Below are 13,516 nucleotides of genomic sequence, written 5' to 3'. Positions count from 1 at the left end.
CGACCTGCATTTTGTTTACATGAACACATGGACAGACGGATTGGCATTAACTATGGGTATATACCCTCGCTTCCTTATCCATGTTACTAACAAATGCACAAAGACATAATACCCTTACCACTATGTGGTGTAGGGTATAAAAAGGCCTAACACGAATTGTTAAAACGGATCTAAAATTTTATGGTGGACTTTTCGCTAAACAAGTAGCGGGCACTTGCTAGAATTTTAATAAAACCAAAAAAAAATAAATTTGAATCAATCAAAGATTTATTATAAATAGTGAAAAAATATATATAGAAAGATGTTATATATGGATAAATAGAGAAAAATGCGTTAATGATTAAAGTCGTTATGTTTTAAATCGAATCAAACAAAATACGGTTCAGAAGAAATCACAAAAATCAATTTTAACGAAAATGTTACGCCATATCTAAGGAAATGTTTTAAACTATGCAAAGTGTGTTTTTAAGTCTTTCAAATGCGATAGTATTTTTTGTCTAAGATATCTTAACGAAGGTGTTATGGAAAATACTTAAAACAGTTTTCTTTAAAATAGTTAACAAAATTGGCAACCATAAAAGTTATTACATAATACATTGGAAAAACCGAGCATAATGGAATGTGATCGAAAGTGGAAATAGATTTTCTCCATACATAACAAAAAATGTATTAAACGACAATGTAAAAGTTTCGTTAAATTGAAATTTTGTAAATTTCTTCCAATCTTAAATTAAAACATATTTAAAATCGAATTCGATAATATATATGGGCTTAATTTGTTCTTTGTTAGTTTGACAACTTTAAAAACTGTGGTTGTTGTTGATATTGTTAACAATAAAAAAAAACCCTAGCCGATGGGGACATAATTAAAATCTAGAACTAAGTTTTAGTAGATAGATAGTTGCGGCTTTGCCAAACAAAACAGGGTGAGTAAGTTATGTGCGTTTAAAAAGGAAACTTTTGTTGTGATAGGTGAGTGAGTGTTTTATGTTAACTTACAAATTAGTAATAATGAGGATAAAAATGTTATTGACTTATGATGAAATGTACAAGCTATACATTATTCTACATTTATATATAAATAGTTGCATTTTTATAAAAAAAAGTGATTTTAAGGACAAGTTAAGGCATATGTATTGTATACATAGACTAAGTATGCATTTGAATGTGTCTCTATGCGACACTGAGGTAAATTGGTCAAGAAGTCAAACTCTTGGGTGTGATAGTTATAAATGAGGTTGTATGTATGATCCAGCCGCGCCATCATGGTGCTTTTGGTTTTACTCTATTCATTATTTGATGTGGGTACATCCGATCGAGCGCTATTGTTAGTCATTGGAGAAGGTTGTTGCATCTGTTGTGGTGTTGGTGGGGGAGGCATTTGTTGTTGCTGCTGTGCATGAGGGGTTGGCGGTGGTGGCAAACAATAGTAACCCTAAAAAAATAAATTATGGTCTTTCAGATTTACATGTCATCTCAATTTTAAATCATAGCAGCAATACCTGAGCACCCATCGCAGGATGGGGTGTCGAAAATGTTGGGGTCATACCATGATTTGTGGGGGTAGGCGGCGGAGCCATTTGTGTTATCAAATGAACACCACCATTACCGCCATTTCCCATAGTAGCACCATTTCCATTTGCTGGTGGCGCCGGCACTCCATTCGAAGCATAGTAATAGGGCATTGGTGGTGGTGGCGGATAACTTGGACACTGTAATGGTGTTAAATTATTATTCATCATTTCCATGGATGCTGCTGGCACATTGCTGTTTTCCGTGGTGTCCGAACTTGAAGTAGTGGAATTTGCTGTTCCTCCTCCAGGTGGCATTGGTGGTGGTTGTGGTGCCAAATGTAATGGTCCATTCATGTAATTTGGTGGAATACCCGATGTAGCGGCATGATAAGCCGGCGGTGCTGGTGGCGGCGGATGAGATGCATACATGCCATAGGGCGGTGGTGGACCGGTTGCAGCCATTTGCATCGGTACAAATACACCACCAGATGTTGCAGCCAATGGTACACCATAGGGTCCGTTACACATACCAGCAGTTTCGGCCATTTGTTCGCCACCTCCAGGTCCATAAGGACCATAAGCAAGTATGGTGTTTACATTGGAGTTATTCGAAGTGGGGGTCTAGTACAAAAAAAAAAGTTGAGTTAACAGAAAAGTCTTTCAGTTTTTATGGCTTTTTAGTCTTCAAGCATTTACAATGGATGAATCCGAAATAAAATTATTTTTTTTTTTAATTTAATATTAAATTTATCTCACATGTAAAATTTGAACGATACACATTGAGGTACAATTAAAAGGTAGAGCAGGTTGATTAAATGTGAAAAGTTCCAAACAAAGCTAAAGTTTTGTAACAAATGTCCAATAGCAAATGCAACCAATTGTTTCTATTTATTTGACATTCTTTTTACAATATATTTATATAAAAGAAAATCGCGAAAGTATATCGAACGCTACGTATTCTTTACAATATTGAGTTCATAAAATCACTAAGTTTTTTTCATCCAAAAAAGAAAAAATGTATTTTCCTCAAAAGCTGTAAATTTGAATTAAAATGTTAACAGATTTTAAAAATTTTTCAAAATAAAAATATTCAAAACAATACATATACATACAAAAATAAAATCTGTTAAAAATTCTGTTAAAATTTTAAAAATACCGAATGTAGCCGTTATATTAAGGTCTATAAGAAGTCGTGGACCTGCACAGACAATTTTCTGTCCAAGGTTGTAGTATCCATTACGAACTTCAAATACCAAATTTGAAACAATTCCGGTGAATAATGTCGCTAAAATCATCAAAGTACCAAATATCGGGAGATACCGATAAATGGGGGCTATACAAAGAAAGGGGACCTGCATAGACAATTTTCTGTCTAAGGCTGCAGTATCCATTAAGAACTTCAAATACCAAATTTAAAACAATTCCGGTGAATAATGTCGCTAAAATCATCGAAACATCGAATATCGAGAGGTACCTTTTTATGGGAGTAATCCGAAGACTTGGACCTGCACAGACAATTTTCTGTCTAAGACTGTAGTATCCATTACGAACTTCAAATACCGAATTTGAAACAATTCCGGTGAATGTCGCTGAAATCATCGAAATACTGAATATCGGGAGGTACCTTTATATGGGAGTTATACGAAGACCTGGACCTGTACAGACAATTTTCTGTCTTAGACTGTTGTATCCATTACGAACTTCAAACACCAAATTTTAAACAATTCCGGTGAATAATGTCGCTAAAATTATCAAAATACCGAATATCGGGAGGTGCCGTTATATGGGGGCTATACGAACACGTGGACCTGCACAGACTATTTTCTGTCATAGACTGTAGTATCCATTACAAACTTCAAATACCGAATTTGAAACAATTCCCGTGAACAATGTCGCTAAAATCATCAAAATATCGAATATAAGGAGGTACCGATATATGGGGGTCATACAAAGACCTGGACCTGCACAGATAATTTTCTGTCTAAGGCTGTAGTATTCATTACGAACTTCAAATACCAAATTTGAAACAATTCCGGTGAATAATGTCGCTAAAATCATCAAAATACCGAATATCGGGAGGTGCCGTTATATGGAGGTTATACGAAGCCCTGTCACAGAATGTCGCAAAAATCATTAAAATGGGAGGTACAGTTATTTGGGGACTATAACTAAATGTGAACCTATATAGCCTATTTTCAATACCAAAAGTCCTGCAGACGAAACACACATTTAAGTAAAATTTTATCAACCTACTTCAATTCGTTCAGACGTTAAATCGACATAGAACTTTATGCTGATCAAGAACATATATACATTGTGGGGTCTAAAATGTATATTTCGAGGTGTTACAAACGGTATGACAAACTTAACACACCCTCCATACTATGGTGGAGGGTATAAAAATTATTATTAAAATCCTACATTCATAGTATTTTCTGAAAACCCTAATGTAGGCCTCTCAGGCGTCATGTTCCATATGGACCTATTCCTGCTAGATTCTGCACCGTGGGAGAAGTCAGAAGTCATCTTGTATATGGACGTATTCCTGATGGATTCTGCACCGTGACTAAACTAATAAATACATAAAATTTTATAAAATTAAAAATTTTGTAAAACTTTTGCATTGGACCGTTTCAGCCGCCACCTTCAATATCCCCAACAATTTTTCAATTTTAGATCGTTATATTTGCAAATAACTGTTGCCTACAACCTAATCTTAAAATTTGCCAAGATTCTAGGATTTAGTCACATCTATGAATCATAAACAATAATTAAATCAAACACTTACATTGCAGTTACGCGAATCGTTGACCATAAACCCATCATCATAGCCACACATGGGAGAAGTTTGAACCGAATGCTCGGACATAGCCACATGCGATGGCGGCTGAAGATGGGCAGATTGTGGATGTTGCAATAATCCCCCTCCTCCGCCTTGGTGATTTTGACCACTACCACCACGTGAGGAGTTTGGTGTTGTCGATGTTAAATAGCCTCCCCCACCACCAGTATTTTTATGATTGACAACATTATTACGAGATGTTTGATTCGAATGTTGTGAATGATTGGAATACGATGAGCCGCCATTTCCCATATTCGAAGAATTCATGTGATTACGTGCCGACGAGTGTTGCTGATGATGGTAATGTTGCTGCTGCTGTTGTTGTTGATGTTGATGATGCTGCTGTTGTTGCTGCATTGGGCGATCTTTGTTGTTGAAATATCTGGAGGAATAACGACGATGATTGGTCTTATTTACGCCAGTATTTGTCGACATTGAATTATTACTGCCTAATGTTGTGGCATTTGAGTTTTTGTTGCTGTTGCTATTGTTGTTATGTTGTTGTGATACAACAGACTGTTGCTGTTGCTTATCATTGACGACATTGTTGTTAGCAGCAGGTCCATTTCCCCCCATCTCTGGCATTAAGGTATTGTTATTGGCATCGGATTTTACAGTATTTGGTGTAGGTACCTGATTGGCATTCTCATCCAGTCGTATATTTTGAAATTCAGACGTCAAGTTGTCAACATCTTCATTACTTCCCAACTCCGTGGTTTTGGGTTCTACAACAGGAGAAAACTTTTCAATACTTAATACTTTGCATTAAACTTCTAAATTTACTTACGTTCATTGTTGGACTCATTGGATTTAGCCTGCTTTTGATGATAGTAATCCAGGCCAAGATTATAGAAAAATCTCAATGTTGCGGTATCGGTGGGCAAATCTACACCACTGGCCTTGTATGATTTCCGAGCATCATAATTTATGCGACCACTTAGCGGAGTAGTTGAGAGATTACTGTTTCCGTTGCGTGATAATCGTGGTGATGGTGTATATGAGGGTTGGGTGGAACTGTTGCCAATATTTGCTGCTGCGGTTCCGCTATTTGTAACCTGAATAGATGGACATTGATTGGTGGCAGCAGCATATGGTGGCGGCGGTGCCTGAGCATACATGGCAAGATTTTGTGGAGCAGCTGGTATACCAATGGCCTGGGGAGCAGCTGCCAAAAATTGATTCGGACCACCAGATGAAGCCATAAAAGTTCCCACCGGTGCTGGTGGTGGCGGACCATTACTACATACATAATAACAACCATTTACGGCCGACATAAAAGTTGGTGCTGGAGCCATGCCGGCATCATAGGCACAATAGCCATAATATTCCTCGGGCAGTAAACCCCCTGCTGCTGTTGCTGGATAGGGATACATGGGATAGTATGCTTGCAGTTCTGGAACATATACAGCTGTTGGAGCCCCGTTGGGATTATAATTTTCAAACTCATAAATACCTTCACCGTGCTGCAGGGCATAAGCAACACCCGGCATCATGTGCTCCTCGTTGGTTGAAACAAAAACCCCACTTGAGGATTCTCCACCGAGCTTGGCTACATTACCACCATCAGAGAGACCATTTTGAGAACCACCACCTGCATTGCTGTTTGATCTTGAGGTAGCTCTAGAGTTGTCATTTAAATCACCACGCTGCTGTTGGCCATTACTATTTGTTCCCTTGACATCGGTTTCTCCATCCCTTGTGCCTGCTGCTGCACTATTGTGTTCCACCGTCAGCGGCATAGTGCAAAACTCCACCGTTTGTGTTCGGAAATTCTCCAAATGTGTGTACTGTTTCAATTTGTAATAGGATGCTGCCGCAGCGGCTGCTGTACACTGATTGTGATGAAGATGATGATTGTGGTGATGGTGAAGACTGCGTTTGGGATCGCTCTCATTGATGTAATCACTGTTCGAACAACTGTCATTATCCATGACACCGCCGCCACCACCAGAACCACCACAGAACTGTTGATGGAATTGATGATGATGATGTTCGGTGGTAGAATTGAATTTAAAACGATAATTGTATTGTCGTGTAAAACGGACAGAACTAAACTTTTGCATTTGTCTTTGGAAACGATACGGTACGGTCCATGGTTTAAATTGATCCGGTGGCAATGGCGTGAGGTTTTCATAGGGTACCAATCGTTTCTCACCCAATTGCTCAACGAATACAATACACTGTCCCTTGTCCACGGCAATTTCTTGAATGTGGCACGTATAGAGATCTTGTTCAGATTTACGTAGCTTAACATGACATTTAGCTCCAACCTGGAATATTTTGCGAACTCGTTTGGTGTGGTAATGTATTAACTGGTTAGTAGAAAGACACACGGAAACACACACAAACAAACAAATTAAATAGACAAGAGACAAGCAAAATTGACATGTAAAGGAAAGTTCCAATAAATAAAAGTAGGTGTTATATTAGGGTCTTTGCGACGACGCGGACCTAGACAACTTTTGTCATAAGCCATTACAATATTCGAATGCGAAACTTAAAAAAAAATCGGTGAATAATATAGCTAAAATTGTCCAAAGACCAAATATCGGGAGGTACCCTTATATATACGCTATACAAAGGCGTGGACCTGCACGGACAATTTTCTGTCATAGGTTTTAGTATCCATTACGAAATTCAAATACCAAATTTGAAAAATTTCAGGTGAATTATGTCGCTAAAATCACCAAAATTCCGAAAATGGGGAGGTACCATTATATGGGAGCTATAACAAAACGTGGACCTATATGGCCCATTTTTAATGTACAAAGTCCTGCAGACATAATATACATTTGAGAAAAATTTTATCAACCTATTTGATTTCGTTCGGAAGCTAGAGTGATTTCCACAGACGGACGCACATCGCTAAATCGTCATAGAATTTTATGATGATGAATATCCTCCATACTATGGTGGTGGGTATAAAAATATATATCGGAGGCGAGTTACATCAAATGGAAACGTACGTGCCGAAATTCACTCGGCTCGGTTGAAGATATATATGGGAGGTATATCCAAATCTTAGCCGATCTCGATAAAATTTGCCCGGTATAAAATGTCATTGTTTTGAAGTGCATATTACGCATGTGAGTGACTTAAAATTCCAAATCGAATAAAACATATATATGGGAGCTATAGCTATATCTTAACCGATTTTCTCCAAATTTGATGTACTTGCTTCTAGACTTAATTCGGTTGGATGTACCAAAACTCAGGCCATTTCGACAGATATTGGTCTTATGGTGCACAATTAAACTGAAATCGGTTGAAGATATATGGGAGATATATTAAAATCTGATCCGATTATCACCAATTTTATAAGGGTTCGTCCTTGGGCCAAACAAGTATTGTTTGGAAAATTTCAGTTCAATCGGATAATAAATGCAACCTGCATTTTGTTCGCAAGAATACATAAAGTTCCTCAGAAGTAACTATGGGTCTATCTCGCTTCCTTTTCCATGTTACAAACAAATGCACAAAGACAAAATACCCTTACCACTATGTAGTGTAGGGTATAAACATATAAACATGGTTAAAATATACCAAGGCCTACAAAAATATACATAGACAAATGGTCGAATAAACACAACACTAAATGCTTGATACAAAATACATTAATAACATTTAAAATATATTAATCAAATCCTAAATACCTTAAAATTGGAATCTCCGTTATACCAGTTTTGTAATTTCATTTCTTTGCGCATTTCATTCCACGAATCGAACTCAATATTACGATACATATTCGGGTCCAATGCCTTAGCCACTTTATAGGGAAATGGTGTAATATCTGTAAAGGAGATAATTTCAAAATTATTTTCAAATTCCCAAACAAAAATGGTCGAGGCAACTTACTCTCCTGCAACAATTGTCGCACACAAGACATGTATTTATTGGGCAAAAACGATTCGGCAGTACGTTGTATTAACAGGGTATTTTTCTCATTGTCCTCGTGATGGGCACCCTTCAACTCACGCTGTAAATCATCCGAAAATCGTGGAAAATTTGTGTAATGAAAATGACACAATTTATAATTTTCCAAAATACAATCTGTATTATGCGGCAAATCCAGCTCAAATTCACGTCCATCACTTAGATAGAGACGCGTGGCATAGCCATCTTCGTTGGTATTTGTTGTATATTCCATATTTTCAAAGTTGGGTCCATGCAACATTTGTTCAACGGCAAACGCAACATCGGGCAATTTGAATAAGTCTTTATAAAGGATCTCATAAACGATTGCTAAGTGAGGCATAATGAAAAATTTAGTAATTATTTGTGACTTTATTAAAAGATATAACAATTACTTACATTGACAGATCGCCGCTTCTTGAATGTATTCCGATGTGAATACAGAATCAAAATGTCTCTCGGGCGTATAAAAAACACGAAATACTTCTTTAAAATATGATCGGTGTTCGTTGAAATATTTGCCCAAATCGAAGGGCTCAAATAAAATAACATTTCGTCTGTAATATCGAAAACAAGGAGATATTAAAATTAATGGATCATTAAATAATATCCTAAATAAATTTCAGAAAATTCCATTATCGTATTTCGTCCCATTTTTGGATTCTTAAAACTCCATTAGTAAATATCTGTTGTTTCCATAGTAAAAATTGTCAACAAGGCATTATCCTTAGCCTTTTAAAGGACATCATGCCTTTTCCCTAAAAAATCTTTTCTACATTTCTTGATCCTTAGTCGTCTCGAAGACGGCATAGATGGCGGTCTGTTGGTTAATATCTTCTAAATCGCCGACAGATGTATACCCTCAGACAATGTTCGATTATATAAATATATTTTGACTTCTGTTACGATTATTCAAATTGTTGACCCTCTATGTAGTAGGTTCCGAAGGAATGGACCAAATTTGTCCATTGGGCCAATATTGTCGGACCTACATATATATGATATAAATATTGTGATAGCCAGGTGTGGACTAAAATGGTTACTTCCTTCACTTTATATGAGATATGAGACAATTAGAAAATGGTAGAATCTGTGTGTGGTACCAGATATAGTCGACCGAAGCATTCCATCTTCATACTTCATATAATACAGATTAAAATATTGGAATGGGCAAAATTAGAAGAAAATCGAACATTTATATCCAATTTTATGCGAAATCATAAATTCCGTAATCATCCCAGATTTCTGTTTAGATATTTTAGGTAAAAGTATTAAAAATTGTGATCCTTTGTGGGTGAGGCACCAGAAGGGGATAACGATTTCTTTGAGCGTTTTGTTTTCCAAAATTTTGAAACCTATGTGACGGAAGTACCATAAGAAATGGTCCGATCTGTACCATCTTTAACAGACCTTGTGTTGGTGTAAATATTGAGATGTACCAAGTTTGTATGGAATCGAATGTTAATTTCGCACTTTATGAACTTCATGAATATTCAAAATTTTGACCCTTTATGAGTCCGATAAAGGACCGACGGACCGATATATCATATCTTCACAGCAGATTTTGTGCTAGTAGAAATATTGGGATGTGTGATATATGAAGAGAACTGGGATGCTTATTTCGGATTTTATGATAGTTTTGGTTATTTAAAAAAGGGAGGTACCAGAAGAAATGGTCCGATCTCTACCATCTTTATAACAGATATTGTGTTGATAAAAAATATTAAGATGTACCAAGTCTGAATGAAATGGTATGCGTTTTATGGGCTCCATGGATATTTAAAATGTTGACCCTTTGTGGGGGAGTTACCAGAAGTGGACCGATGTATGACATTTTCACACCAGACTTTGGGTTAATAAAAATATCGTTATGAGTGTAATTTGAAGACAATCGATCGGACTTACTATCTCATTTTATACCAAATATAATTATTCAATATTTTGACCAGTTGTTGGAGTTGACCAATACTGTCCATTTTCGCACCTTACCTAGAACTGAGGCAAATATTGGGATTTGCAAAGTTGAAAATTTCGACCTACTGTAGTGGATGTGCCGGAAATATTGAACCGATATTGACCATTTCCGAAATCGATCTAAATTTGACAATAATATTACGATGTACCAAATTTGGATGAAATCGGATACTCCCTTCGAGAGTTATCGTGCGCACATACATCGCTAGATCGACTCCAAATGTTCAGAATCGAATTGGGTTCAAAGAGAACTAGGATCTAAAACCATGGAGCAAGTTGAGTTTAGGGGCTATGCTCGGATCATTTTGAAATTTTTACCGCAGGTAGGTATTTGTAACCTGATTACGGCAATGTAATTTTTTTGTGGGGGAAATACCCGGTTACCCGGTTGGTTATTCGACCCAAAAGTTCGAATACAACATCCGGTTTGTATCCGGTTCTACGTAACCGATATCAATAAAATGGGTATCATTTGAAAGCTTATGAAAATACCTATCCAACAAGCGGTCATATGACGGGGTTGCTGGAACCGGTTTCGGAGAAATTTAGGAAAATTTGCATTTTTGTATGAGTACTTTTTGAAAAACCTATAAAAACTCGAAAATGGACCCATTATAGGGTCTTAAAATCTATACACTATATTATAGCTAACACTATTGCCTTTCCAAAATGGTGTCATATGTGTTGATATCTTTTGTGGTTCCGTGGATATAAGAGATAGAATTCATTAAATTATATTTTTCTCCAGTCTAGATGCATTTGACTTTGACCTTTATAGCTTTTTTAAGCAACCGGCCTTCGGCCGGGGCTTAAGATTTTCTCCTCTGGGGTGTGTCCAACACCGGCTACGCGATCCATAGTTTTTCTAAAAATTGTACATTTTGTAAGAAGCCGGCCTTCGGCCGGGGCTTAAGATTTTCTCCTCTAGGGTATGTCCAACACCGGCTACGCGATCCATAGTTTTTCTAAAAATTGTAGTTTTTGTAAGTAGCCGGCCTTCGGCCGGGGCTTAAGATTTTCTCCTCTAGGGTATGTCCAACACCGGCTACGCGATCCATAGTTTTTCTAAAAATTGTAGTTTTTGTAAGTAGCCGGCCTTCGGCCGGGGCTTAAGATTTTCTCCTCTGGGGTATGTCCAACACCGGCTACGCGATCAATAGTTTCCTAAAAACTGTAGTTTTCGAAAGTAGCCGGCCTTCGGCCGGGGCTTAAGATTTTCTCCTCTGGGGTATGTCCAACACCGGCTACGCGATCCATAGTTTTTCTAAAAATTGTAATTTTTGTAAGTAGCAGGCCTTCGGCCGGGGCTTAAGATTTTCTCCTCTGGGATATGTCCAACACCGACTACGCGATCCATAATATTCTAACAACACCAAATTAAAAACAAAGCAGATTAACAAGAACGTTAAACCCGACACAAAACTTGGGTTCACTCAAACTGCTTTCATAAGTAACGACTTTAAAAGTCAATATCTTCGGAACTACAAAAGATATCAACACATATGACACCATTTTGGAAAGGCAATAGTGTTAGCTATAATATTGTGTATAGATTTTAAGACCCTATAATGGGTCCATTTTCGAGTTTTTATGGGTTTTTCAAAAATTACTCATACAAAAATGCACATTTTCCTAAATTTCTCCGAAACAGGTTCCAGTTACCCCGTCATATGACCACTTTTTGGATAGGTATTTTCATAAGCTTTCAAATGATACCCATATTATTGATATCGGTTACGTAGAACCGGATATAAACCGGATGTTGTATCCGAACTTTTGGGTCGAATAACCGGGTAACCGGGTATTTCCCCCACAAAAAAATTATATTGCCGTAATCAGGTTACAAATACCTACCTGCGGTAAAAATTTCAGGTCAATCCAAGCATAGCCCCTAAACTCAACTTATGCCTAAGAAACTACCTGCTTGGGAAACTGTGGAACCCCTGTTTCGAGTTTTTAATTTTTTTGTATGATCGGAAGGCCCTGCTCTTTAATGTCATTCCTATAAGAATTACTTTGATAATCTAATAAGTTACAATATCAATATGTTTGATTTATAGTAGGCACTACTTACTCAAAAAGATAACCAGCTGCCTGCAGCTCCAACAATGTTCCATACGTTTTTGGCTTCGACATATCATCGAGATATTCATCAAAATCTCGATCGACAAGATTTTGAAAGAATTTCCGATGTTTACGCATGTAGTTGACACATTTTTCACGTATGGCCAAATGATGCAGTTGGGTATCATACATCTGTTCCGAAATGACGCGAAACAAGCAGGAGGCATCCCGTGCCGTATGCTTGCGATAAAATTGATGTTCTTCCAGAAATTGATCATATGGATCTGGAGCCTGACGGCTGCCCGATGTAAACTGGCGTTGTTGCATTCTGTATGTGTTATAAAAGGGTGCACTGACTGATGATGGTGGCTGCGGTTGTTTTTTTATTTTTCTAATCCGATCAAAACGAATGTACGACGTACAACAATTTATTTGGGGCTAAACATACAAATTGGAATCTGAAATATAAAACAAAAATAGTTAACTCGCCAGTATAATCCCTGTCCATTCCATTTCCAACAAAAATTCCACAAACACAACTGTACGTGGAACTCCAAGGCGATACATATTTCAAAGAAAAAATAATACAAGCTTAAATCCTCTTTTGTTGAAAATAAGATGGCCCTTTATTGCTTCACATTTCAAGGTCTAATTTTCTTTCTCACTTTAATTTCACAACTGCATTGGGCATCAGAAAGAGACACAAAAGAAAAAAGTAATAAAAAATATCCGTTATTGAAGTTATGCTCCATGAGAGATTGATTAAATTTGTTTTCTTTTTTATGTTTATCAAATCGGAAATAGGGAACAAAACTCAAAGATGTATCTATCACAATCATTGTTTTATTGTTTTTCTTTTTCTTTATTGATTGCCAATTTTCTTTTCACTTACAATTAAAATTAGTTAAAAATTATGTTAAGAGTAGAGAGGGATATGTCTTTAAATTACAAAAACCTAACACTGAATAACGACGACGAGCAAAGTTCGCGGCATCATGAAATCGTTGTTGCAAAAAGGTGGCTACAATAACAACGCAGTGATGGCACAAAATTGTGGTACTTTTCGCACATTTCTTTTTCATTTTTCTTGATGCACTTGAATTCTTCATTCAACTTAAATATATTTTAAAAAATTATGCGATATTTTTTATTGGAATTAATATTGTTGATGTTTTTTTAATATTTTTTTTGAATAATTTATTGACTTTCT

General features: G+C 36.8%; 1 protein-coding gene across 3 annotated transcripts; it reads right to left on the bottom strand.

The window, feature by feature from the left end:
- Positions 1 to 618: 618 nt before the first annotated feature.
- LOC101890656 (uncharacterized) lies at positions 619 to 13,309 on the bottom strand. Of its 3 annotated transcripts, XM_020036505.2 has the most exons (10): positions 13,199 to 13,309; positions 12,317 to 12,764; positions 8,668 to 8,825; positions 8,212 to 8,598; positions 8,010 to 8,146; positions 5,810 to 6,668; positions 5,144 to 5,749; positions 4,303 to 5,081; positions 1,503 to 2,135; positions 619 to 1,435 (listed from the first exon to the last, which is right to left on the bottom strand). In XM_020036505.2, exons 2-10 carry the CDS (start codon positions 12,631 to 12,633, stop codon positions 1,286 to 1,288), a joined length of 4,026 nt encoding a protein of 1,341 aa, XP_019892064.1. In that variant the 5' UTR covers positions 12,634 to 12,764; positions 13,199 to 13,309; the 3' UTR covers positions 619 to 1,285. The 3 variants fall into 3 exon arrangements, with proteins under 3 accessions (XP_019892064.1, XP_019892063.1, XP_011292237.1); XM_020036504.2 differs by having other exon boundaries at positions 5,144 to 6,668; XM_011293935.3 differs by having other exon boundaries at positions 5,144 to 6,626.
- Between the last annotated feature and the right edge of the window lie 207 nt (positions 13,310 to 13,516).

This window comes from Musca domestica, unplaced genomic scaffold (assembly GCF_030504385.1).
Source record: "Musca domestica strain aabys unplaced genomic scaffold, Musca_domestica.polishedcontigs.V.1.1 2, whole genome shotgun sequence".
NCBI lineage: Eukaryota > Metazoa > Arthropoda > Insecta > Diptera > Muscidae > Musca > Musca domestica.
This window is presented reverse-complemented; position numbering and strand designations above follow the sequence as displayed.